Consider the following 22785-nt stretch of genomic DNA (forward strand, 5'->3'; position numbering starts at 1 on the left):
CAAGTTTCGTTTTCACTTTGGGGCAGAGGCTGCACTTGGAGTGAACGTGCTCCAGCCTAAGGCAGAGACAGGTCAGGGCAGCAAATACTCAGTAACTGAGAAGAGCCAAAGGAAACACAATGGGAAACACACTGGAAACAACAGACTTCCATAAAGGAGCATCTGAAGCCTGTGGTTGTCAGCAGGAGGAAACAGCTCTGCTGTAATGACACAAAGAAGTCAACTTTGAAGGGTGTCTGTGAAACACCCCGACTACACAAACGCTGCCAGACCTGTGGCTGTACATTCTCTGTACAACAGCAACAAAACACCAGGCCAGTACACCATATAAAACCAGAAAAGGCCAGAGACAAGCCCTTCAGGTGACCGGTTCCTCCTCTCCAACAAGGCGACACCATCCCTGCCGTCCCAGGGGTCTGCAGCTTTATTTTTGGCAGATCACAATTAAAATGGCCTTTATGGCTTTAGAGAGAGGCCACGAAGCTGCATGTTTGGGTTGAAGCAGAGGGCACGAGTGGGGTGTGCTCGGGGTGAAGGGACCTCTCAGCCAGAGGCCTTGCCACAGCTCTGCCCCTTCCACCCGCCCCACCGGCGCCGCTGCTGGCACTTGGCTCCCGTTAGTGTTCTCATTTCTCACCAGCAAGTAACAAAGTTCTGGTTGCTAACCAGTCCAATCCCAGAGGCAGGATAAAAAGTCCTTGTTAAGACCTATAAAAAGCATGTTTCTAACAAAATCAAATCCAAACACGTGCAGACACTGTTCCTGGTTGGCATCTTGTCCTGCCTCCCCCAGCAGCGCTCCGGCTTTGCTTTCCCTGCTCTGGGGTTTCATTCCTTGCCCATTCTCCTCCACCTTTCAGTCTTCTGAGGGGTCTAGACAAGCTATCCTTCCATTTTTGTCTTGGTCATTTTCCCCTATGCACATCCTTCCTGCCCTTCCCTCTTCCTCTGTCCCACCCTGTTCCTCCACAGCTATTTTCGGAAGGCGAAGACGTCGCGTGTCTTCAGGCCCCTCCTGCCTTGGCCGCCGGCTCTCGGTGCACACAGCTGCGCCTGTCCCCCGTACGGGCAGCTCTCGGACTCGGGGTGATGGCCAGAGCATTCCACAGCAGGGATGAAGCCACTGTCCCACATCCCTGTCCCACACAGCTTGCACAGGTCGTGGAGGCTGCAGGGGATGCGGGGCAGCAGGTGGAACTGATAGAGCAGACTCCTGGCCTGCAGGGAGAGAGACAGAGTCACTCGCTGCTCACCGGCTGGACACGGACAGCGTGGCCTGTCCCATCCTCCCTCCTGGCTGCCTGGTGAGAGGAGGCACCAGGGACAGGGGCTGCAGCTGCTCAGACCTGGGACTGCAGCACCAGGACAAACACCCTGCTGCCTCGTCCCTGAGCCTGTGTGGGGGTTATTCCCACCACCCTCTGACCTCCTACAGCTGCCTCTTACCCCTGCAAAACTCGTTTCCAGGCAAACAGCAGCCTGCTGTCCTTTCAGGGTGAGGAGGAGCAGGGGGATACAGGAGATGCAGGGGATGAAGCATCAGTTCCTGGTTTTCTCACCACTCTAACTCATGCCTTGGACCCGAGGCTCAGCCCCCAGCAGCACACAGACATTTACCTTCCTGAGCACCAGCTCCCCGTTCATGTGCATTGCCAGGTTGCTGAAATGGAGCAGCATCTGGTCGTTGGCCAGCTGCTGTTCAATCACATCATCCCCGTAGATCACCACGATGGCCACACAGATAAAGAGGTGGAAATAGTCAGTCTGCAATGAGAAAACAGGAGCTGGAGCAGAGCAGGTGGAGGCAGAGGTCTGACCTCACCTCCCCACCCTCCACAAGCATGTCCTTAGCAGACGTTTTGCTTAATGGCACCCAGAAGGTGAGTTATTGGTGAGCTCTGAGCCAAAGCCTCTTCCCTTCCAGCGTGGCAGCAAGGTTTACAGCACGGCTTTCAGAGCTGAGTGGTGATTTTGCAGGGGACACCTCCCAGCTGAGGCCTCAACTCCAGAAGAGGATGTTCATGGCTTTCTGAAAAAACCTCCTTTGGAAGCCCGGACATCCTCGAGTAGGAGAGGCAGAGCTCACCCCCCTGCTGCAGAAACCAGCCTCTCCCACGTTGCAGAGCCTCTAACACCTACTTATTGAGGGTGTTTTTGCTGCTAAGAGCCTCAGGGAGGCTTAAGCTGTGGCCCTCAGCGCTCTGACCTGGTAGTGCGCCCAGCACGCCTCCCACACGCGCAGCGCCTCGGCCTCGGGGAACTCCCGCTTGAAGCACAGCAGGATCCAGCGGTGACAGAACAGCATCTGCAGCCCATCCTCTCCCAGGGCACACAGGTGCTGGTGGAAACGGGGGTGCATGAGGCGCAGCAGCTCCCGCAGGTACATCTGGAAGAGACGCCGTGAGCTGGGGCACTCGAGGCCTCGTGCCACCCTCGCGCAGCGGCCCGCACGGCCCCCTGCTGCCTCCCCCACGGCTGCCCTCAGCTCTCTCACAAAAAGCTCCAGCCCTACAGCCTGTTGATTACAGCACAGCCAGGAGCACGCTCAGATCTGTCGTTAAAGGCCAGAGCTCACAGGCCACAGCAGCTGCTTCACAAGGAATAGATGGAGGGTGAGAAGAAAACCCCGTCACAGCTACACGTGAAAAGAGAGAAGGGGAGAGATTCAGGCTGAGGGAAAGGGCTGTGAAAACTAGAGAAAGGAAAGGATGCAGCCACCTCTGACAATATCTCACTGCAGTAGGCAATATGGAAGGGATTTTGGGAAGCCTGACTGTGCAGGCATGTGACAGTGCGTAGATCTGCACGTCACTATCTGCACCTCACCAGTGGCCTCTCATGGGCTTCCTACCACCAGTTTACCATCTTACACTGGTGCCATCCCAGACAGGATGTTCTGGCTTAGAATGGGTTTTTCAGTATCTTACCCATAAAACAACTGACATACACATGAAAACCTGAAAAGTTCCCATTTTTAAACACAATCACCTCAGGAGAAGAAACTCTGCCAGACAGAGAGATACTGAAGACATTAAAGATATTTAGGGCTTTTCATTTGGACATAATTTACCCCAGTCACCCAGGATGGATTTTATCCATCAGGTATTTGTGGCTTTGGGGTGTGACTGGAACACAGCAGCTCAGGGACCTGCTTCATGGCTTGCTTCTGATTTGACTGGGGAGATGAGAAGCTCAAGACAGAGCTGAGCATTCAGCCTCACCAGCTGTTTCTCCATATCCTCGTCCCGGGGTGAGCTGATGAAGATGGTGTTCTGCATCAGTCCTACAAAGCACCAGAAAGTATCCGACTCATCTAGGATCTCTGCCAGGAGTGGGGCAACCAGGTCAGACATGCCCTGGGAGTATCCAATCGCTGGGTTAAACACTGCATAGTTCAGCAGGATCCTCCTGGAGAAGAGGCAAATGCAGAGGTGAGAGTCTGGGAGTGCACCTCACAGCTGAGGGCACAGAGAGCCCTTCCCTCCTACCTCAACTCCCCACTGAGCAAAGTGCAGAAGAGCAACAGATCACTCCTGCCATCTAAAAGATTCACCTGCAACTGCACTGACATGTGCAGTAACCTTTGGGCACCTGTGCAGAAGAACTGAAAGAAGAGAAGAACTCCTTGGGTTTGCATCCCTCGGTACCAGTCACCATTTGCACCGTGCTCTTCTGCATTCCCAAGGCAGCAACCTGGGCCAGGGGGGCTTACTGAGTTTTCTGTACGTTCAGCAGGACATGTTTGGGATGCCAGAATCAGACATTTCACCTCATAGTTTCCACATTTGGGTTGTCCTCCCCCCGAAAGAACTGGTTGCTGCGGTCAGTCCTCACGACGTCTTTATCCACCGTGAACTGCACCTTACACCAAAAGTCCTTCTGTTCATCTGGAGTCATGGAAAGCCTGAAAATTGAGCAGCAACAGGAGTCCATTGCCAAGAGAGGAATATGATTGCCACAAGAAACAAAAAGCTTTATTTCAGCTGGAGTTTTCAGAGAAATAAACCTATTCCTGTGGAGTTTTCTCATCGCTTGAAAAACAGAGAGGTGGGTCTGTCCAGACAGCAGCTCTGCTGGCCTCAGGCATCACCGCGAGGAGCCTCGTGGGTTATACACAGGATGACACGATGTGTTTTCTGTGACAAACTCCACAAGCCAGCCCCTGCTCTCCGCTGCTCCTTGTGGGTGGCACACCAGCACTCACTGCTCTGTTTAGATTGTCTCCAAACTGTCCCTCTGCAGCTTAAACGTACCCACAACCAGCTTACAACACACTGCCCTTGCACTGATACATTTGTTGAATTAGACATCCCTTCTTCTTCCAGATATATTTACAAAGGAGTATAAGATCCCATTTTTCCCCTTATGTGAGCTAAACCAAGCCTTGGTTTGCAGCCTTGTCTGTGAGATAAGCTTCCCTGTGTGGCACTGCCGAGCCTGTCTCAAGACCCCAGAGAATGTCTGAGCTGTATGGTATTAGCTCCAGACCCTCAAGAGCTCAGCTGTGCTTGGTTCACCTCCTTCACCATCCCTCTCACTTCTCTACTCCAATCAGCTGCTCCTGAACAGAAGGAAGCAGACTCTGTACCTCCCCAGCAGTTACTACTGTGACGTCAGGCCTGAGAAGAGATGAGCAGGGAGCATGAAACTGATCTGTTACCTTTTCTCCTGGATCTCAAAGTATTCTTTCCTCTTCTGCAGCCTCAGTGCCTCCCTCTCCTCAGAGGTGGACTCGTAGCTGTAGTAGTGCAGCAGGAAGGGCCACACCTCCCCACGGATGGAAATATCAATCCCACCAAAGAAAATGGCCTGGGAGAAGGAGCAAAGGTTATGACTGGGACAGTTTTAACAGTCCCCAAAACAGCCACACGAAGCTGCCCGCTGCCGTGCTTTGGTGGCTTTGCAGTTCTCTCCTGACAAGTGACGCCTTGATTCAAGCTCCTGCAATTTGCACATGTTTAGAGGGAAAGTGCTGGCCTTCTATTCCCAGACGAGACACAAATCGGGCTCATTTCAATGTCAATAACCCCCCCTGGAGAGGCTCCACGATTAACGTGTAGTTCTCATGTCACGGCTTAATCCTCGGCCTTAGAGACACTGCATTTCACTGCAAACTTCTCCCTCAGGACTGGGAGCCAGTGCTCCCCCGCAAGCCCTGCAGTATTTCATACAGCAATCTCATTTTTTCTCTTTGGTTTGTTCACCCTGCACTTTGCAAACACGTCTGGCACCGGACGCTTTGCTTTACCCACTGCCACCGGCAGCAGGAGCCCGCCAGCTCGCCCTCCTCACCCAGGGAGATGCCCTCCCACCCTGCCTGCAGCAGACTGCTCTGCAGCAAGACCTCTGGCCAAGCACCATCCTCCAGCCAAGCACCATCCACCAATCTTTATACTCTCAAACGCCCAGTTCCTGCCCCCAGCACTGAAGCAAACTCGCAGCTCCCACCCAGGACTCGCACTCGGTGTCGGGAGAGGAAGGATCTAACCAGCCCTCTCACCTTCTGCAGCTTGTACTCCTCTTCCACCTGCCCGGCCTCGTTGAGGTGATGGAGCCAGGCAGACACATCCAGGCGCCTGTAGGCGTTCTCCTCGGGGTGTGTTTCTGAGGAGGGCAGCTTGGGACGGCGGATGGAGAACTGCATACACGTCTTCTCATCAGTGAGCTGCTGAACGGGGCGAGGGGTGGGGGAAACAAAGCAAAAGGCTGGAGACGGCAGCAGTGAAGGAAACACAGCAATTCTCAGGGCAGGAAAACCCTTTTGCACGGTCTGTGCAGGATTAAGCACCGAGGCAGCGCACTTGGGGAGGGCTGGTTGGGGTTTCTGACATTCCAACCACCACAATAGCAAGAGTGATTAGAATCATTAAAAATCTCAGTACCAGAAAACAGCTTCATCTTACAAAAAAATAAATTGTTTCCATTCCTCCCCCAATCTTCTCCCTGACCTGAAACTGAATTAATGCTGCTTACAGCAAAACTTCACCCTGCCAGGAATGCCTGCAATAAATTACATATGATTGGCCATATACAAAGGGATTGCTGTTAGGCAAGCAGGGAACTGCACTGCCAGGCTCTCTAAGGGCACTCACGATCCCAAGTGCAAGACTGCAGCTGACATTTAATTTAAAAATCAAAGGTTGTTCAGTGCAAGAAGTGAGCCCATGCGACCGTAATAAGGAAAGCAGCAGGGGGCTCCGTGGGAAGGACAGGAGATTCGAAATCACTGCTTCTAATAAGCACATACAGGATCTTAAACAGATAATTAAAGAGCTCTTATCACATTTGTATGTAGATTGAACAAAATATGGCAAGATGCCTTGTCAAAACATCCTGCAAAGCCGTGTGCTGCCGCTTCCCCAGCCGCCCCATGCGCCCGCAGCACGGGCACGCCGCTCGGGCCCAGAGCAACTGCCCGCGCCGGTCTGCTGCATGACCTTCCCTCGTGTTCCACAGGCAGGACAGGAATGGCTGAAGATAACATGCAAGGGAGGCCTCGTGTCCGACTCACCGTTGCATCCCAAACAACACCCAACACCCTGCAGCTTTCTGCCTGACCTGCTGACACGAACTCGTCGCCTCATTTCTCCACCATACTCCTCTGGCTGAGACTGTGAAGTGTGAAACGTCTGCTGGAAACCCTCCCCGTTGCCCCATGAACCTCCCAGGTACCTGGTCCTTGAGATGGGTCTCTGTGCAGTACTTCCACTGCTGAAACACCTCTGACAGTTTATCCAGGCCACCGTGGTGAAAGTGGAAGATCTTGTACTGGCTCTCCCTGCTCGCAACGACCAGCTGCCCGCAGGTACAGGCATCATCGCTGCGGGACGAGCGGGGCCCGCCGTCATCACCCGGGGAGACAAGGGCACACAGGGAAGGGGCCACACCAGATGAGAGAGAAACGAGTGGAAAGCAAATTAACAAAGAAGTGTAGCACCAAGTCGTCCCTCAGAGAAGGGTGCAGGGTAATTCTACAGCTCTGGGACTCGACGACTCTCATGGGTCCAACTTGAGATATTCTATGTCACGGCCACAGTGACCACGTTCCCCAAGAAGCCCCACTCGTGCCTGGTAATGGCACTTTTCCACCATATGAAGGAACCAAATTTGGTCTTCCCTGGAGAACCAAACCCCAAGAAGTCTACCTCAGCAGCAGCAAGGCAGGGTATAAAGTCAGCTCCTGGGGATGAGTGGCCCGGGTTGCACACAGCATTGGCCATGGCAGCAGGAGTGAGGGTGGAAAGAGACAGCTACAATGCTTTCAATAACTTCTGTAATGATTTGAAGGATCACCAAAGAGGCTTGAAAAGCAGCAAGGCTGTAGAGGAGCCCTGGTGAGGGGCAGGCAGGAGAGAAGGTACCAAGGATAAGAGACATTTTCCACATCCCCGGGTTATTTTAAACATTTTGGGAAAAACAAGGGAAAAAAAGAGGGAAATTTACTAGAGAATAAAAGTCCTTTAGGCCCAGTAACTGTAATTCAGAGGCTCTCCTTGGGAAGGCTGACACCTGATTTTCTGGAGACAACTGTTAGGGAAAAACTTCCAAGGAGGACTGCAAAGGCATCTGCCTGCAGAGCACCATGCATCGACCCTGAGCACACACAGCATCACACACCAGTAACACGTTACCTGAAGAAGAGGCGAAGGGATCTCATTTGTCCCAGGTCCACTCTAAAGACACCACAGACCTGCTCGAGGGCAAATACTTTCTGCTGCTCATCCCATCTGGTGCTCTGTGTTTGCCCATTACTGTCCTGGAACTGGGCACTGGTGTCGAGGCTGGAGGCAGAGCTGGTGGAGAAGGTCATGCGATTGTCACACGTGTCCCTGCAGACAGCGGGGAGGAAGAAAGCCCCACGAGACATCAGCCACAGAAGGCTGTAGTTACATGCAATAACCACAGATGCTCCACCTTAGAAGTCTTTTGTCAGAGATCTGACATTGGAATTCAGTGCAGGTCTAGGGAGTCAATAATTGACAGCTCACGTAACAGATTCAATTGTTTTCATTTAAATTAATTCCCTGCCATCCCCTCCCAAACGATCCCAGTTTTGTTCTGTTGCTCATTCCACACAGACATGGGGAGAGCTGACACCATTCCCCAGAACACTGACTTCTGAGAAGGCCAAATTAAGCAGCACAGCATGAGGAGAGAGCCCAGACTACCGAGGAACAGCCCATCCCCTGCTCCTTTGGTGCAGCACAAGGACCAGTCTGGGGATCCTGCTGGCACAGCTGGCACTTGCCTGCTCTCCAGCCCTAAGCTGCAGGAACCCTTCAAAACACACTGCCTCTGGGACTGACGACCCTTTAGGCTGCAAAACCTTGGGCCACTGAAGAAATCTAACTGCAGAAGTACAGCTGCTTCAGCAGCTCCAGCAGCACTCAGCAGAGGCTTCTTGCCCCACAGCTGAGAAGCTCCTCAGCATGCAGCTCCGCTGCTCCGTGCCTGGCCAGGGACAGGAGAGATGAACACACCTGGATGGCAGCATTGACTAGGGATCTCACCTGGCAAACACCTTCAGTGACCAGCAAGATCCAAAGATACTTCCCCTGAACTCGTTTCTCATCACGCCTCTGCAGTCAGACCCGACCTGCCTGCATTCCTGTGTATAAACTTCACTCAAATGCAAACTTTGGAGAGCTAAGGAGCAGGACATTACACCTGAGTTCTTGAACCCCCTGCAAAGTACAGCAAGAGAACTCAAACTGTTTCCCACTACACCAGGAGCTCACTGTGCCCCAGATATTGATCTTTAAGTAATTAAAAACCCCCACAAGCCTGCCACCAGCCCTGATCCCAGAAGAAAAATATCACTGCTTTGAGAATTAAGTGAATCTGAAACTGTGACCCCTTGATTCTTAAAAAGGCCAATACATGTGAACAATCTGAGTGCAAGCTCTGAATGGGTTCCGCTGTGAAATCAGGGTTTGCAAAACAAGGCAAGTAGCAGGTATAAAGACAGCCCCCTGCAATGCCACTTTATGCAATGTTTTCTAATCCGCTTATCTAACAATGTAGGCACTGAACGCTGAAAATCACACACTCAGCATGCATCTGCAGCACACCACATCAGTATGCTTTCCAAGCCTGGCTACAGTGCCTCTTCCACAGGGACCAGCCTTATTTGCAGCATCCACCCATGGTGCAGGTCATTGCATTCCAATGGACAGGTCCCCGGACATCCCTCCTGGCTGTGGCTTCAGTCTTTAACTGAGCCCCCGCGAGCCGCCCAGTTCAAACGTGTGACTCAAACCCTCAGTGCCCACACGCATGGGAAATAAATCCCTGAGCCCCCTTTTCCAGTTTTGCAGCATTGTGCAGATGAGACCAAGTCTGGTTTACTCTCAGCTAAAGGAGTGGCTTCGCTGCTCTGTTCACCAAGTTCTGCTGCTCCATTTTCCTGGAAGAAAGCATCAAAGCCTGACTTACATTCAAGCCATTGGGGGGTTGAGATCTTAGAAGTGACACAGCAGTATCACCGTGTCAGCAGGGCTCACAGCACACAACCCAACCCCCTCAAGGAGGAAGGACGGCACTATATCCAGGTTAGACACTGTTTACTTCCACACTCAAGTGCAGCTCCACACCATCACCTGCACCTCAACACTTGTTTCCACGACAATCGTACTGGCCTCTGTGTAAAAATCCAGCATTACTTTCTGATAAAGCTGCAAAATAGAACACCTTCTAAAACACTCAGTATCTCATGCTAATGCAAAAGCAATGGGAGTCCTGCTACAAGACACTGGTGCTGGCCTGCTTGCTATAAGCAGCTGGTATTTATGGAGCAACACTTCGTAACAGCCACAGCTGGTTACATGGGATTTTCCTGGAAGAGATGACTCAAACCAGCTCAAAGACTAAGCAAAGGCAACTAATTCTCTAAAACTCTTGCAAAGATGGACTGGTCAGTACGACAAAGGGCTGGAAGACGTGGCGGCTGTGAGGATCCTTGTCCCCTGGTTCCAACGTGACCATTCTTCAAAAGCATCAGCTCCAGCGACCAGTGGCAGAGAGACAATGGCAGCTACCAGTGGAGCTGGGCAGGGTTGCTTTGATCCTGGGGAATCAGGCAGCTCCTCAGTACAGAATGCTACTGCCAGCTGCCCTTGAGATCATTCTGTACGTAAATACGATCAATTTTAATGCAGTGGATTTTAGGGAGTCCTCTAACCAGGCACACGAGACACAGATACGAGGGAAGAGTCAAGATGATTGTATCTGTTAGATGAGGAATTTATCCCAAAGTGCCCTGCAGAAGCAGGGAGCTGAAGCACTGCAAGGCAAATAGCTGGAGGAACATTCCAGAGAGACTTTGGGTTGTGGCATCCAGGAAAAACAGAGTGCCAGCTAGTTTACTGCACTGCTCAGCAAAACAAGAGAACAAGTGCAATGGTCTGCAGGAATAAAAGGGACAGGGGAAAAAAATAAGGAGGATTAGCAAAACCTGAGGCAGGAAACACACAGACATATTCATGATTCCACTTCAGCCTTCTCCCTTTACTGAAGTTCCATTGCTCTTTTGTCTCAAAGTGCATCTCACTCTTGCTGGTGAGCAGGACCAGGTGGTGATGTATTTTCTCCACTCAATGACCAACTACAGCAATTAGCCATACCTACATTCCTCGAGCTTTTCCACCCCCAAAGAAAGCAAACGCTTGTGCAAGGCAGCACTGGCCTCCTCCCACCCACACTCCTCGCCCGCCCGATGCAGAGAGGTCAGCCGCTCTGCCAGCGAGACTTTCCACATGCCACAGTGTAGAAATGGGACCTAACTCAGTGTTCAAAGCACCTGTACACACCTACAGCATAGACAGAGATAAAACCACCCATTATTTCTGTTACAGAGCCAGGGCAGAGACCTGCACCTATTACATGGGAAGACTATTTCAGCAATGAAGATCTAATAACTCATTTTACAACATGATGTGACAAATGTAATTATAAGAGGGAAAGGGGCTGAAGATTACAGCCATGATGTGGCAGTTACCTCAGCTGCCAGCACGCACCACCCGGCTCCCAGACAGCCTCTTGCAAGAGCCAAACCCTGCTCAGCTGGCTCTCCATCACCATTGTGCTACAGCATGCCTTCGCTAACAACAGCTCTCCTGACAGCCCCAGCTATTCCTGCACACTGGCTTGTGAAGCATCATTTGCAGACAATGAGTATCATCATAATGTATGAGCATCCATGTAATGGGAATTACATGCCCCTTTTCCTCCCCAGGGGTTAGCATTTCTCTGTTTCTCCACTATTCCCCACAGGCATTGACCTTCCAGGTTCCACTCCTCTCCAGCAAGGTGAAGCAGCTCACGGCAGCAACCAGCTGCCTAAAATGTCTAAGATGGCTTCAAATAAACAATCCACCAGCAGAAGTTCAAAGCTATCCTGAAATGTCTAAAAATTGAGTTCAGTGACTGTACAAAGTGAGGTAATATCAGGCAGCTGGAACCCAAATCTATTGTTCTGGTGAAGAGAAGTGTCCTTGACAATGTACATATATAATGAACTGGGAAATGTGCTGACTTCAGCGACAGATAAAAGATGTGCAAAAGGAATCAGATTGGTACTTTGGGATTAAAAAAACAAAGGTGGAAGTATTTCTGCTGGCTGCTGCAGGAGGACTGGCAGGACACCCCGGGATGGCACCAGCTTCCAGAGCAGCACGGCCACGCAGAGCCTGATGTCGACAGTGGAACGCTGCAGCCACGCCGGCTACTCGCGTCTGAGCAGCACAGACGAGGAACTAGGTTAAGAATTGTGCTAAATTCAACCTTTGGCTGAAAATACTTGGAACTTGAAGCTCCTTTCCCTCTGAGAGCGGAACAGAATTGATTTACACTGACCTCAGTGAATAGGGGAAAAGGTGTTAGTCTGGATGGAAACCTAACTGGAGTTTCTGAAATGAAGTGTCCAAATGTCTCCATGTGGAAGCACACAGATATGCTCCAGATAAGCACTTGGAGACACACAGACACGTCTGCACACGTGTGGAAACACATCTAACGTTTCTTCCTATTTGTTGGGGAAACCTGTGAAAAATTGCCCCGGATGTTACGGTACAAAGTACACGAATGTCAACACGGACTTTCCAAAAGCTCCTTCACAGGCTTCCCATTGATCTGTTTGCTTCCAAAACATAAATTTCCTCACGTTGAACTGCACTAAATGCTATTTAGTAGCTAATTAACTTTCTGTGCTGAAAACCTCCTGTAATTGCACTTCTTTCACCTTTTTTAGCCCGTGTCCTCCAGGGAACCCAAGCTGTCCTACGGCATTTGTTCTGCTCGTTTCTATCTCACAGGCACAAGGTCCTTCCCGACACTGGACTGCCAATCACAGCTGCAGAGGTCACTGGAGACCAAATTAGGAGCACTCTGCCTCTGACAAACTTGCTTTGCTTAGCTTGCTGTAAAGGGAAAATAAAAGGTTATGAAAAATAATTGTATCCTTTCATGCTCGCCCACCAGGAAGCAGATTCAACAGCGCTTCTGAGCGGCAGCGCACTATTGTTAGTCACTCGTATTGTTAATGTCATTAATGATACTCAAAGAACAAGCTGTTTCCATCTTAAAAGCGCTGGAACCCCTCCCTCTGCCCGGCAGGAACAGAGCAGAAGGTGGGCTGTGGTTGCTGCCTACATGCCGGCCACCTCACCAGCACACACGGCAGGGAGGGCACCGGCTCCTACACTCAGGCTCTGACCTTGGGCTGTAACAGCAAGTTCACCATCAGGGCTGGGGCTCTGAATTAGCATCAGCTCTGCGAACACAAGCCTGGCAGATAAAACATTTTAACACAGCGAAAGGAGGGATGCAAGGAAACCCGATTATGCAGCTTTGCTTTCTGATAGGTATAATTGGTTTGTCCTTGAGAAATAAAGATCAAAACAATTTGTTATGCTTTACGGGGCTCTCGCAATCCACTCACACAGCGCCCTGCCTGTCTTCCCACAGCAGACACAACCACCCTGCGCAGGTAGAACAGGCAGTGCCCACTTCTGACAGCGCTTCCTCATCCCAAATCTTGGTGGAGAAAAGCCAAGCTGTGCAGCACAGCGCCCGGCAGCCCGGGATGAGCCTCGTCCGCAGCGGCGCTGGGTGCTGCCCTCCTGCCCCACGCTGCCCCAGAGGGCAGCAGCTGAGCGAGGAGCCTCACTGCACCAGGGCCTTTGTGCTCCTGTTTTGTTCCTCCAGGTCCTCGTGGCCTGAAGGGAAGCCCAGCCATTTCTGCCAGCGGGAGGGGGCATTAGAAAGCCAGCCCTGCTCACCTCCAAAGGCTTCTCCCCAGCTGTAGTGAATTAAACCAAAAGCAAAACAAAATAAACTGAGAATTCTTGAGCTAATGATTTTGAATGTAAATGAGAAGGGGGAAAAATACCAGAAGTTTGTAGTGAATTAATATGTGTGTTAATCTTTTTTACCCAAAGAAAGCCCGGAATGTGATACACATGTGCCTTCAGTTAAAGCCAAGGCATCTGTTCACAGATGAGACTTCCAGGCAGGTGGAGGCTACTCAGGTAAAACCCTGGCAAGGTTTTTCTCTTCCACTTCTTGTTGCAGGGAGGTGGCGGGGGCAGAATTAGCAGCTCAGTGCTTATGAATAAAATACACATAGCTGCCGAGAAGTCAAACAGAACAGATCATTTAGAGCCGAGCGTGTGCAGCTCCATGATGCAAATGTTACCTTCATTTCAAGGGAGGAAAATATTCCAGGAGCGGCATGGCAGATTTGTACAGCCCAGACAGAGAAGGGGCAGCTCATGCCTGGGCTTCAGCTCATTAATAAATCAATCGAAATGCAACACTTAAAATATTCCTCAGATGGAAAAAGTGATTTCTCAGCAAAGCCCAAAAAGGAATGTTTGCTTTTCAGCCTATTCCAGCCTGGAGAAGGGACCTTTCTTACTAGTGTTTATTTTATATTTGAAATCAATGGATTATTTGGCTTTTTTTCCCCTTCCAGCCCTATCCATGCAAAAACAAAATTCTACACTAATTATGCTAATTATAATCAAGCCTTCAAAACCCTGCTGCCTTGAAAGCCCTGAAGATTACCTTTGTTCTTGAATTCTTGGCTCTAAGCAATGAACTGGGAATTTCAGGGGGACTTTTTACTGACAGACAAGTTAAGCGACTCCCCAGACTCTGCCCTGCTGCTGCCCCAGTACGAGCAGAGCCAGCACCACCCAGAGAGAATGTCACTGCTTCCACAATACAATGCGGAGCTCCCAAGGGGAAAGCTTTCTTCAAGTAGCAGAAAAGGGAGAGGAAAAAGGAGAGATGACTAAAAGCATGTTTCAGAGTTACTGCAAATGCTTAACGCTGTTATAATTGCGAGGACCGAGCCAAGAAGACAGAGACTGTGCAGATTTATTTGCATATACTGTTGTACTTCTTAGAGGGGACGTGCTCTTTATTTTGATCCAGTTAACACAATTCTTCCCCCACAAAGCTGTGGACACCTGCCAGCCCCATTTATCTCCACTCTCAATTAGGATTTCTGGGCGTTACGAGAGTATAAATAAGGAACAGAAGGAATGCAAGAATATCCTGGGAAAAGGCACTTTATTGCGATGCCTCCCGGAGAAAGCAGACCCCGCTGCGCCTCGCTGTCGCCTCGGGCCGGCCTGCAGCGCAGCCCTTCCACGCAGCCCCACGCGGGGCGAGGAGCCCTGTGCTCCCCGGCGGGTCGCGTTTCTCCGGGACGTGCCCGCGCTGTCGGATTCTGCAGACGGTTCTGTCGCGCTGCCACAGCGGCAGAGGGGACGGCGGCGGCCGCAGCGCTGGGGCCAAGCGCTCCCCAGCGCCGGCCCGCTGCGGCCGGGCAGCCCCGCGGGAGCCGGGCCGGGGGAGCAGCGGGGCTCGGGCAGCGGGGCCGGGGGAGCAGCGGGGCTCGGGCAGCGGGGCCGGGGGAGCAGCGGGGCTCGGGCAGCGGGGCCGGGAGTGGCCGGGCCTCGCGGGTGACCGCGGGGGCGGCTCCGCCGGGGCCGAGGAGCGCCGGGTCCCGCCGCTGGGTCTCGCCCGCCCCCTGGCGGCCGCGCCGCGCCCATCGCCCGGCCCCACGCCCACGGCCACGGCTCCGCGATCGCTTCCCGCTCCTCGTAAGCAAAGCCCAACGACGCCTGGCGCCCCAGAAACCCGGGGGGAAGGGAGGCGAAGCGGTTGAGCTCTGTTCTGCCACGGCTCCCGGCTGCGTGGCCGTGGGACGCCTCTCTCGGGCATCACCCGCCCGTGTCAGTGCTTATTCCTCCCCTGAATTCCCAAACAAACAGCTTCAGGGTCCCGCTAGCTGCGATTCCCCATCTCCAGTTTGCTGTCACTACTTTCTTACACAGAAATCTGGCAGCGAACCAACGGAGGGAAAAAACAAACCTGCTATAATTAATGTTCTTGCTGTTCAAATATTTATACAAAGCGAGATCGAGCCGTATGCCTCCACCAGCTCTTGGATCTGTCCAACCCTCGCAGCTTCGCAGCAGCTAACAGCATTAATTGATTACACGGCCTTGCCAATGGCAAATGGCTAAGGCCAGCTCCTCTTCCCAGGACCTGGCTCCGTGCTGACCACCTGGAAGTACTGCTGTAGGTGAAGTTTGTCCCCACAACTCAGAGAGGAGGGACAAAGGACTGTCCTCTGACAGATAAAGGACATGGGGATATTGTTTCCCTGGCCATGGGTCTGTGTACCACTACAATTAGGTGTTTCGGTGTCTTGCATCATAAATCACACTAGTTCAGGCAAGGCTCTGGGGAACTGGAGCCTGAACCAGAAGCAGTGAGACACTCCACACACTCATCCCCAAGGCTGAAATCATTAAAAGTGAGATAACGTGACACAAGATGCTGCAAGAAGTCACAGGAGATTTGAAATTGTGTGTCCAAGTCTCCTGGTTCTAAGAATACAATCACTTCTGTTACAACAGTGAAGAGTTCCCAGCCTCCCGACGACTCCAGAGCTCCTGCCAGGTCACAACAATTTCAGCTCATTTCCCCTATAATTTTGCCTCCTGTTTATTCTACAGAGGTCTGAACAGCACCGAGCCTTTCAGGTGAGCTGCCAAAACAACATGATGCAACAGCATACGCTGTGTTACCACCCGCTCCTGCAGCTGCTGCCACCCTCCAGAGCGCTGCGCCTCCGCTCCCTCGTGAGACGGTAATTTGCTGATTAGCTCCCTGGGAAGAGGCTTCACAACAGGATGTGCAACACATCTGTAAAAATTGCATCAACCACGAGGCCAAGGGAGTTTTTCCTTGTGTTGTGTACGTTGCCCTGACTGTCTGTAGCAGTTCTGCGAAGCCATGTCCGCTGAAGGATGCAAGAACTGCACCATCTTCCAGGTCCATTATGAAAATGTTTCCTTATTTTTATTACTGGCTGCCAAAGTTATCACCTTATGAAAGACCTTTCCTTCAGCACACTTTCCTTCCCTGACCACACTGGTCACCTGGCTGCTGCTTGTCCTTTGCAGCAGGTGCTGCAGAAGCGTGAGCTGCTGTTTCTGCCACCACCTGCAGGGCACTTCGCAGAGCCAGATGTTGCCCCAAGCTCCGTTCGTACAACTGCACCTCCAAGGCCCCAGGTCCACACGCTGACTGTATCGACCAACATCCCACCCTGAAGTTACTGAAGGAATCAAGGCCAGTATCTGCTCTTCAGCATTTTTGTCTGGTGCTCATCAGGTAACAGCAGCAGTGCCACAGTGAGAAGCCTCCAGCAGCCCCACCTCCCTCTGCTAAGGAAAACTCCTGTTAACCAGGGAATCACTGTGGCATGGCACAAAACCCCAACACTAAACCATCCCCACTTACAGAGCACTAAGTGCTTTAGCAAACGATTGGTATAGATCTGATGTCATGGTCAGTTAAAATAACTTGAGAAGCATTGGTTGAAAGACATTATAGAGGTGTCACACTATTTGGTTGCCAGGATGTAACAAAAGGCTTTTAGTTTCACTTTACTGATGGGGAAAATGGAAGCTGAGTAATTTAGCAGGGCAGCAGCAAACTAAAGCTTAGAGTATGGTTGTCCTGATTGAGTGCCCTTCAGACCACAAGGCAAATGCTTCCTGACAGACAGCAAACAACAGTGACAGGGGAGAAACAGAATGATTTTGTTTCCAATGTCCCTCCTTTCCTGCAGAGATTCAGCCAATGCCAAAGCTGCTATCAATACAGGCATTTCCCACCTTAGCTAACACCCTGCAGGACCCACCTACTGTGGGCAGAAAGGGGCCTCCACAGTTAACAGAAAACCCAAGAGAGCAGAGCCACCTTTCCACCAGAGATGAGTGCTCTCCACAGAAGAGATGCCAGGCTCGTCTGAAAAGAGAAGCAAAAATGTGTAGAGTGGTGATGGGACACTCCCATAGCTGCTAGCCTGAGGAGCTGTGTAAATGGGAGGAAAGCATCGATCGCTGCATGGGATCCCTGGCAGCCTCTCAAACTGTGAAGCACAGAGGGGAAAAAAACCCTCCAAAACAATGGATACGTTTTTATTTCCTTATGTTCTACAAGACGAGCTGTCGACTTAGAAATGACTTGACTCGTTGTGCAACTCAAAGGCTTCCAAGCCTACCTCCCTCTTCCTTGCTGTCCCTCTTCTGCACACACTGGTACATCCCTGTTGGCTCCTTTCTGCCCAGGAGGACAGGCTGGCTTCTCAGAGGATGCTCGATGAGGCACACGGGACTTGTGACTCCTTGTCATAGGGGTGTTTTGGCAAGCAGCTTGCTGAGCCCTCATCTCAGCTGATCGTTCTCATTCTTCCCCAGTGTCACATTTTTTCTATTTCTGATAGTATCTAATTGCAGGGAAAGATGGCTGGACAGGATCAGCCAGGCAATGCCTCGCTTCAGCTTCTGAAACACTCACGGGGAAGAGCAGAGTTATCTTTATAACAACTCCCCAGTGCAGAGGGAAATAACCAGAAACATTCGTTCCTCTTTGCTGGGAGGAGGTAGTGACCGGGGGGTAGGGAGGGAAAAGGGTTGAAACAATCTGCCAGCAGCACAAACTTTGTTCACACTCCAATTCTGGCACATATGGGAAGCAGCCAGCAGAAAAAAACCCAACCCTTAAGAAACAAGGAAGCTGTTCTCACGCTTGTAGTGACTTCTGAAACAACCCCCCCCCCTCAAATACTGAGATGAACACAGGAAATCAGAGAATCCTTTTTGACAAAACTTCTGCAAAGTACTCTACACAAAATCTCCAACTCAAACAGTTTGTAAGGTCCTGCAGATATCATGCAACGGGGCTCTTTGGGGAAGAACAAATTGGCATTAACGAATGGACACATTGGACAAAAGCTTTTCAAGTCTGAAGTCCCAGACAATGAAAGGTCTGTTTTATTAATCTGCTGTAAGTTATGAGTGCTGCATACACTGTCTGAGGCTTCCAGACTGGTGCCAGAGGAGTTAAAAACAGAAAAAGAAAGAAAAGCGTAGCAGGAGCAGGTTCTGTGTGCTGGAGCTGTCAGGAGGCTGGGAGGCAGTGAGTAAAGCCTGCAGAGGGCTCGTGGGAGCCGGGCTGGGGTCGGGGCTGTGCCCGCTGGCAACACGCTGCATCAGTTCACACACAAGGTAGAGAAGATGCAATAAACTTTGCTTCCTTCCTTCCCTGACACTGGCAGCAGCTCAGAGACCAAGTGTTGCAAAACAGTTAAGCCACAAGGCTGCCCATGTGCTGCCGGGTGCCCCCTGTGCAGCGGCGGCTGCTGCACGGCACACGGCCCTGCAGCCCAGGCTGGGTTCAGCCTCCTGCTCTTCAGCAGTTGTCTTGAAGCTGTGCTGAATGAGGCCCTCCCTGCTCCTGCTTCTAACCACTGCAGCGGGGTAACAACCCCTTACTCAGGGAGTGTGGGTGAACTGGGCCAGAACTGAGGCCACAGCTTCCCTCCACCCCACACACTGAAAGGCAGAAACGTTTTTCCTTTAAGAATCTTACTGTTGGAGCTCAGAAATACTCACAGGAGCACTGCAATTATACTTTTAAAAACAAAACAAAACAAATAAGCCCCCCTCAAACTTTCCTTTAGAGTGACAGGGACTTGTCACACACACAGACTGTCAGTGCTGCTTCCAGGGAGAAAGAATTACCCACCTTAAGCAGAGGGAGGCTTTGGCTGCAGCGGGTTTGGGGGGTTTCTGGTGTTTAAGCCAAGGCCAAGAAATTTTTAAGCCAACATGACATATGCAAATGAAGTTTCAAGCCCCAAGCAGTAGCCCCAGTGCCACAAAACAATCAGAAAGGGACAAAAAGCCTAGGAACCAACAAATAAAGTCAATTATTAGGAATGATGTTTAACCACTCAAAGGCCTCTCTGTGCATTGTTTTCCAAGATGTCTTTTGTGATATTTATGCAGTTTCCAGTCTTATACATCACTATGAATACTTGTCAAAAAACGCTGTCAGGCATTCTATTCAGAGAGCTAAACAAGTCACTATCAAAGTGACATCGTTCAACTCAACCTGGAAACCAAAGGCCCGTCCTGGGTACTCTGCAAATGCTTTGTAATGCCCCTGTGCAGCCTGAGGAGAGCTGCGGTGGGATGGGATGGGATGGGATGGGATGGGATGGGATGGGCCAAGGTGTTGCTCAAACCACTGCCCACCCAGCTGCCACAGAGCTCAAGCCAGAAAACTGTGGGCTGGTGGTTAATTAGAAGCATACTGCTAGAACACATACCAAATGCAAAGCTGATACAAAGTCTGAGATCACTGCACTGAAGTGTTTTAAACTATCCAGAGACAGTTCAATCAATCAGAACACTTCCTTCATAAACCTTGTCTTTACTGGCATTCTCTGGGCTAGAGATCAGCCCAGAAAGTAGAGGCAAAAGCTCCTCCCATGTCAAGCCTTTCTGCAGACTGCACATCTCTGACATGCACAAAGGAGAACTTGTTTTCCTAATCTCAGGTGTAGTTTCAAAGTTGAGCTATATCCTTCAAATCAGTCACGTGGAGCTTCATGAGCACTGCACACCCATCCTCCCCAGGCTGGAAATGACAATCCACTGCACAGAGCACCAGCAGAGCCAGAAACACTGATACCACCACAGTATGTTACACGGGAACCCTGCTGTTACTCCTTTGCCAAAGTGCCCTCCTTCCCCCATGCAGTTTACTGCAGATGCCACTGAGAAGCATTGACATTCACATTGCCAGTGCTGACTAAAATATCCAGGTTAGACATGTAAGAATGAATATTTATATGTCTTAAGTGGGACCACGTTCTGAACAGCAGCCAAACAAGCTCATACATGCAGACTTGGTGTCAACATGGTGCCCTGCAGAGAGGCACCCACGTCTTGGAGGAAGTCAGACAGACACTTTGATGTGGCTCTCCACGAGAGGTAACTAGCACATCTCCTCATCACAGCTAATTACATCAACAAAGGACCTTTTTAACTTAGTAACTCAGCTTCCAGGGTTTAAGATAGTTCCTCTGAAAGGCTGTACATATATAGGCTGGAATGTTCAGGGCCAGGGTTCACTGAGCAGAAACACAACTGGCCAGCAAACAATTTCCTGTAAATTGCACAGGTGTCTGAAGCAAGACAGCATATTCAGCTTAATGCTTCTGTGAGGCTTCTCAAGTTCCTTCAGCATCTCCAAGCTCAGCAGCCAGCACCCCAGCTATCTGCCCAGAAACTGGAGAAAAGGATGCACTCACCTGCTTTCATTTTCCAGAAACACTGAGCTACTGCTTTTCCCAAGGGCTTCACTAATGGGAGAGAGGCAGAAGGGGGAAGAGAAGGCATCAGAATCAGAGTCAAAAGTACTGTCTCTGCTCACATCATCAGCAGACAGCTCCAAGGAGCCCTCATCCTCCCCTGGCTCTGGCCTGCAGTCCAGACCTTCCTCCATCCCCTCCACCGACAGCTCCGACCTGTTCTGCTCCTCCTGAGAGCTGATTGTCGATAGGATCCCTGAGTCGCTGCGGGCGGGCTGGGGGGAGCGGAGGGGGCCGTCTGCCACGGGGCAGCACTGCGACAGCTTCTCCCCTTCCGAGGAGGGGGAGCTGATGCGAGCCACATCCTTCACAAGCTGAGACACAGTCAGGATGTCTTCTCCTTCCAGGATCACCACCCCTCTCTGCTCGGTGGGGGAAGCCTGACGGACAGTGCCGCAGCCCTGAGTGTGGCGGCCGCGCTTGCGGGGAGCCTTGCGCACAGGGGAGCTCTCAGGGGTGATGTAGCGCAGGGCTTCCTCATCCTGCCTCTGGATGCGGGAGTTCGGCACCCAGGCGAGGATCAGCGTGGTCCCCAGCAGCTCATCCTTCTCCATGTACAAGCACAGGTAGCCTTCAGGAGAGCAAAGGAACAATCGGTTATGATGCGTTTGTTGTTGGAAAACTGCATGAGCCTGAAATTGGCTGTTCGCGTGTTCCCCCACTTCACCACCATCCCACACGGGCAAAACAAACCCTCCTATTTACCAGGGCAGAGTTCTGCCGAGTGAATTGTGGAGCCCTCAACATGATTCAGTGTTTACAAATCATTTCAAGCCTGCATATGGCTTTTTGAACAGCCTAAATTCCCTCTGGCCTAACAGGACACAGAAGTGACACACAAACACTTAAGCTTCAGGGACGGAGTGAATTCTGAAATGTGTTGCCACATGAAAAACTCCTGCAGTTTGTTCAGGAAACAATTGCAAGTGCCAGCCAAACATTTCTTTCTCAAGATTATTTACCTTAGTGTAGCTAAAGGGCTACAATTCCCATGGAAAGCCAATAGGAAAAAAAGTCACACATAGAGAAAGGGAAGAGTGGGTCAGTGTGCTCGGAATAATGAGCTTTGTGAAGCTAAGCCAGTAGCCACGGCTCTCTTTGATGAAAACATGAAAGAGTGCAGTTACAGATGAGAATAAAGGCACAGGGTAGTATTTATCTTCATTTACTCCAGAGCATGTAGCCACAATCAGGTTTTCTTTCTTTTCCCTCTGCCAGTGGTTGCTGAGGCCACTCTTAACAACGACAGTTACAAGATGAGACCTGGCTTTCCTGAACAACACGCAGATTTGAAAGAGCAACACAAGTTACTGTCCTCAAATGAGGACTGTCCATCTTCTGGCAATGCAAAAGGACCTACTAAAACAGGTAAATCCCTGCTAGACAAGAAGAGAAACAAGAAATACCATCAATTTTCCTACTAGAAGAAGAGCTGATGGATCAGCCTGTGGATGCCTTTCCTTAGTCTTCCATAAGGGTGCCTTGCCCTGTCCCCCCACAGGCATCTCCTCATTCTTTAGAGACCAAGATGCCAAATTTGATCCAAACACACACCCCAGGGGAGAGAAAAAGAGCGAGCTGTGTCTGCAACACCCTATCACCTGGATGATGCTCCCCGATGCCTTGTAGCAGCTCAGGCGGGTGGACACAGACATTGTTCTTGGAGTAGATGATCTCTCCATCCAGTACAGGAGATGAACTGCTGCCACCACCAGGATTCAAGGTCAGGAGGTCAGAAGCTTTTGAAGAGGCACGTCGAAGGAGTCGCCCCAGAGACATCGCCAAGGAAATGTTTCCATCATCTGTAAGCTCTAATCAGGAGCCAAATTCAGAAGATCTGTCAAGAAGGTGGAAAGAATAATGTTACACACATACAACAGCATAGCACCACTGTTTGAGAAGGGAGAGATCTCTCATCAATGGCTGCATCAATCCCACCACTCAAGCAAGAGCCTCCAAATGCTCTGGATCTGCGAGATCACCTCTGCATTTCAAAGATGCTGAAGTACAGAATCCTGGGACGTTTTTCTCTGCAACAA

The 22785-nt window shown here is 51.0% G+C and overlaps 1 protein-coding gene across 7 annotated transcripts in view; it reads right to left on the reverse strand.

Annotated features, from left to right (window-relative positions):
- Positions 1 to 401: 401 nt before the first annotated feature.
- Positions 402 to 22785, reverse strand: part of TBC1D16 (TBC1 domain family member 16) — a 28931-nt gene continuing 6547 nt past the window's right edge. For 5 of the 7 annotated variants that reach the window (XM_062010926.1, XM_062010922.1, XM_062010921.1 and 2 more), the window contains 11 exons: positions 22348 to 22583; positions 20687 to 21317; positions 7632 to 7829; positions 6673 to 6820; positions 5501 to 5668; positions 4661 to 4809; positions 3770 to 3904; positions 3222 to 3408; positions 2207 to 2386; positions 1618 to 1764; positions 402 to 1218 (listed from right to left, as the gene is read on the reverse strand). In XM_062010926.1, the coding sequence (XP_061866910.1) occupies positions 973 to 1218; positions 1618 to 1764; positions 2207 to 2386; positions 3222 to 3408; positions 3770 to 3904; positions 4661 to 4809; positions 5501 to 5668; positions 6673 to 6820; positions 7632 to 7829; positions 20687 to 21317; positions 22348 to 22525 (2367 nt within the window). In that variant the 5' untranslated portion in view covers positions 22526 to 22583 and the 3' untranslated portion in view covers positions 402 to 972. The remainder of the gene's footprint in view (positions 1219 to 1617; positions 1765 to 2206; positions 2387 to 3221; positions 3409 to 3769; positions 3905 to 4660; positions 4810 to 5500; positions 5669 to 6672; positions 6821 to 7631; positions 7830 to 20686; positions 21318 to 22347; positions 22584 to 22785) is intronic. The other 2 variants (XM_062010928.1, XM_062010927.1) reach the window with 2 other exon arrangements.

The sequence above is a fragment of the Colius striatus genome, chromosome 18 (assembly GCF_028858725.1).
Source record: "Colius striatus isolate bColStr4 chromosome 18, bColStr4.1.hap1, whole genome shotgun sequence".
Lineage (NCBI taxonomy): Eukaryota > Metazoa > Chordata > Aves > Coliiformes > Coliidae > Colius > Colius striatus.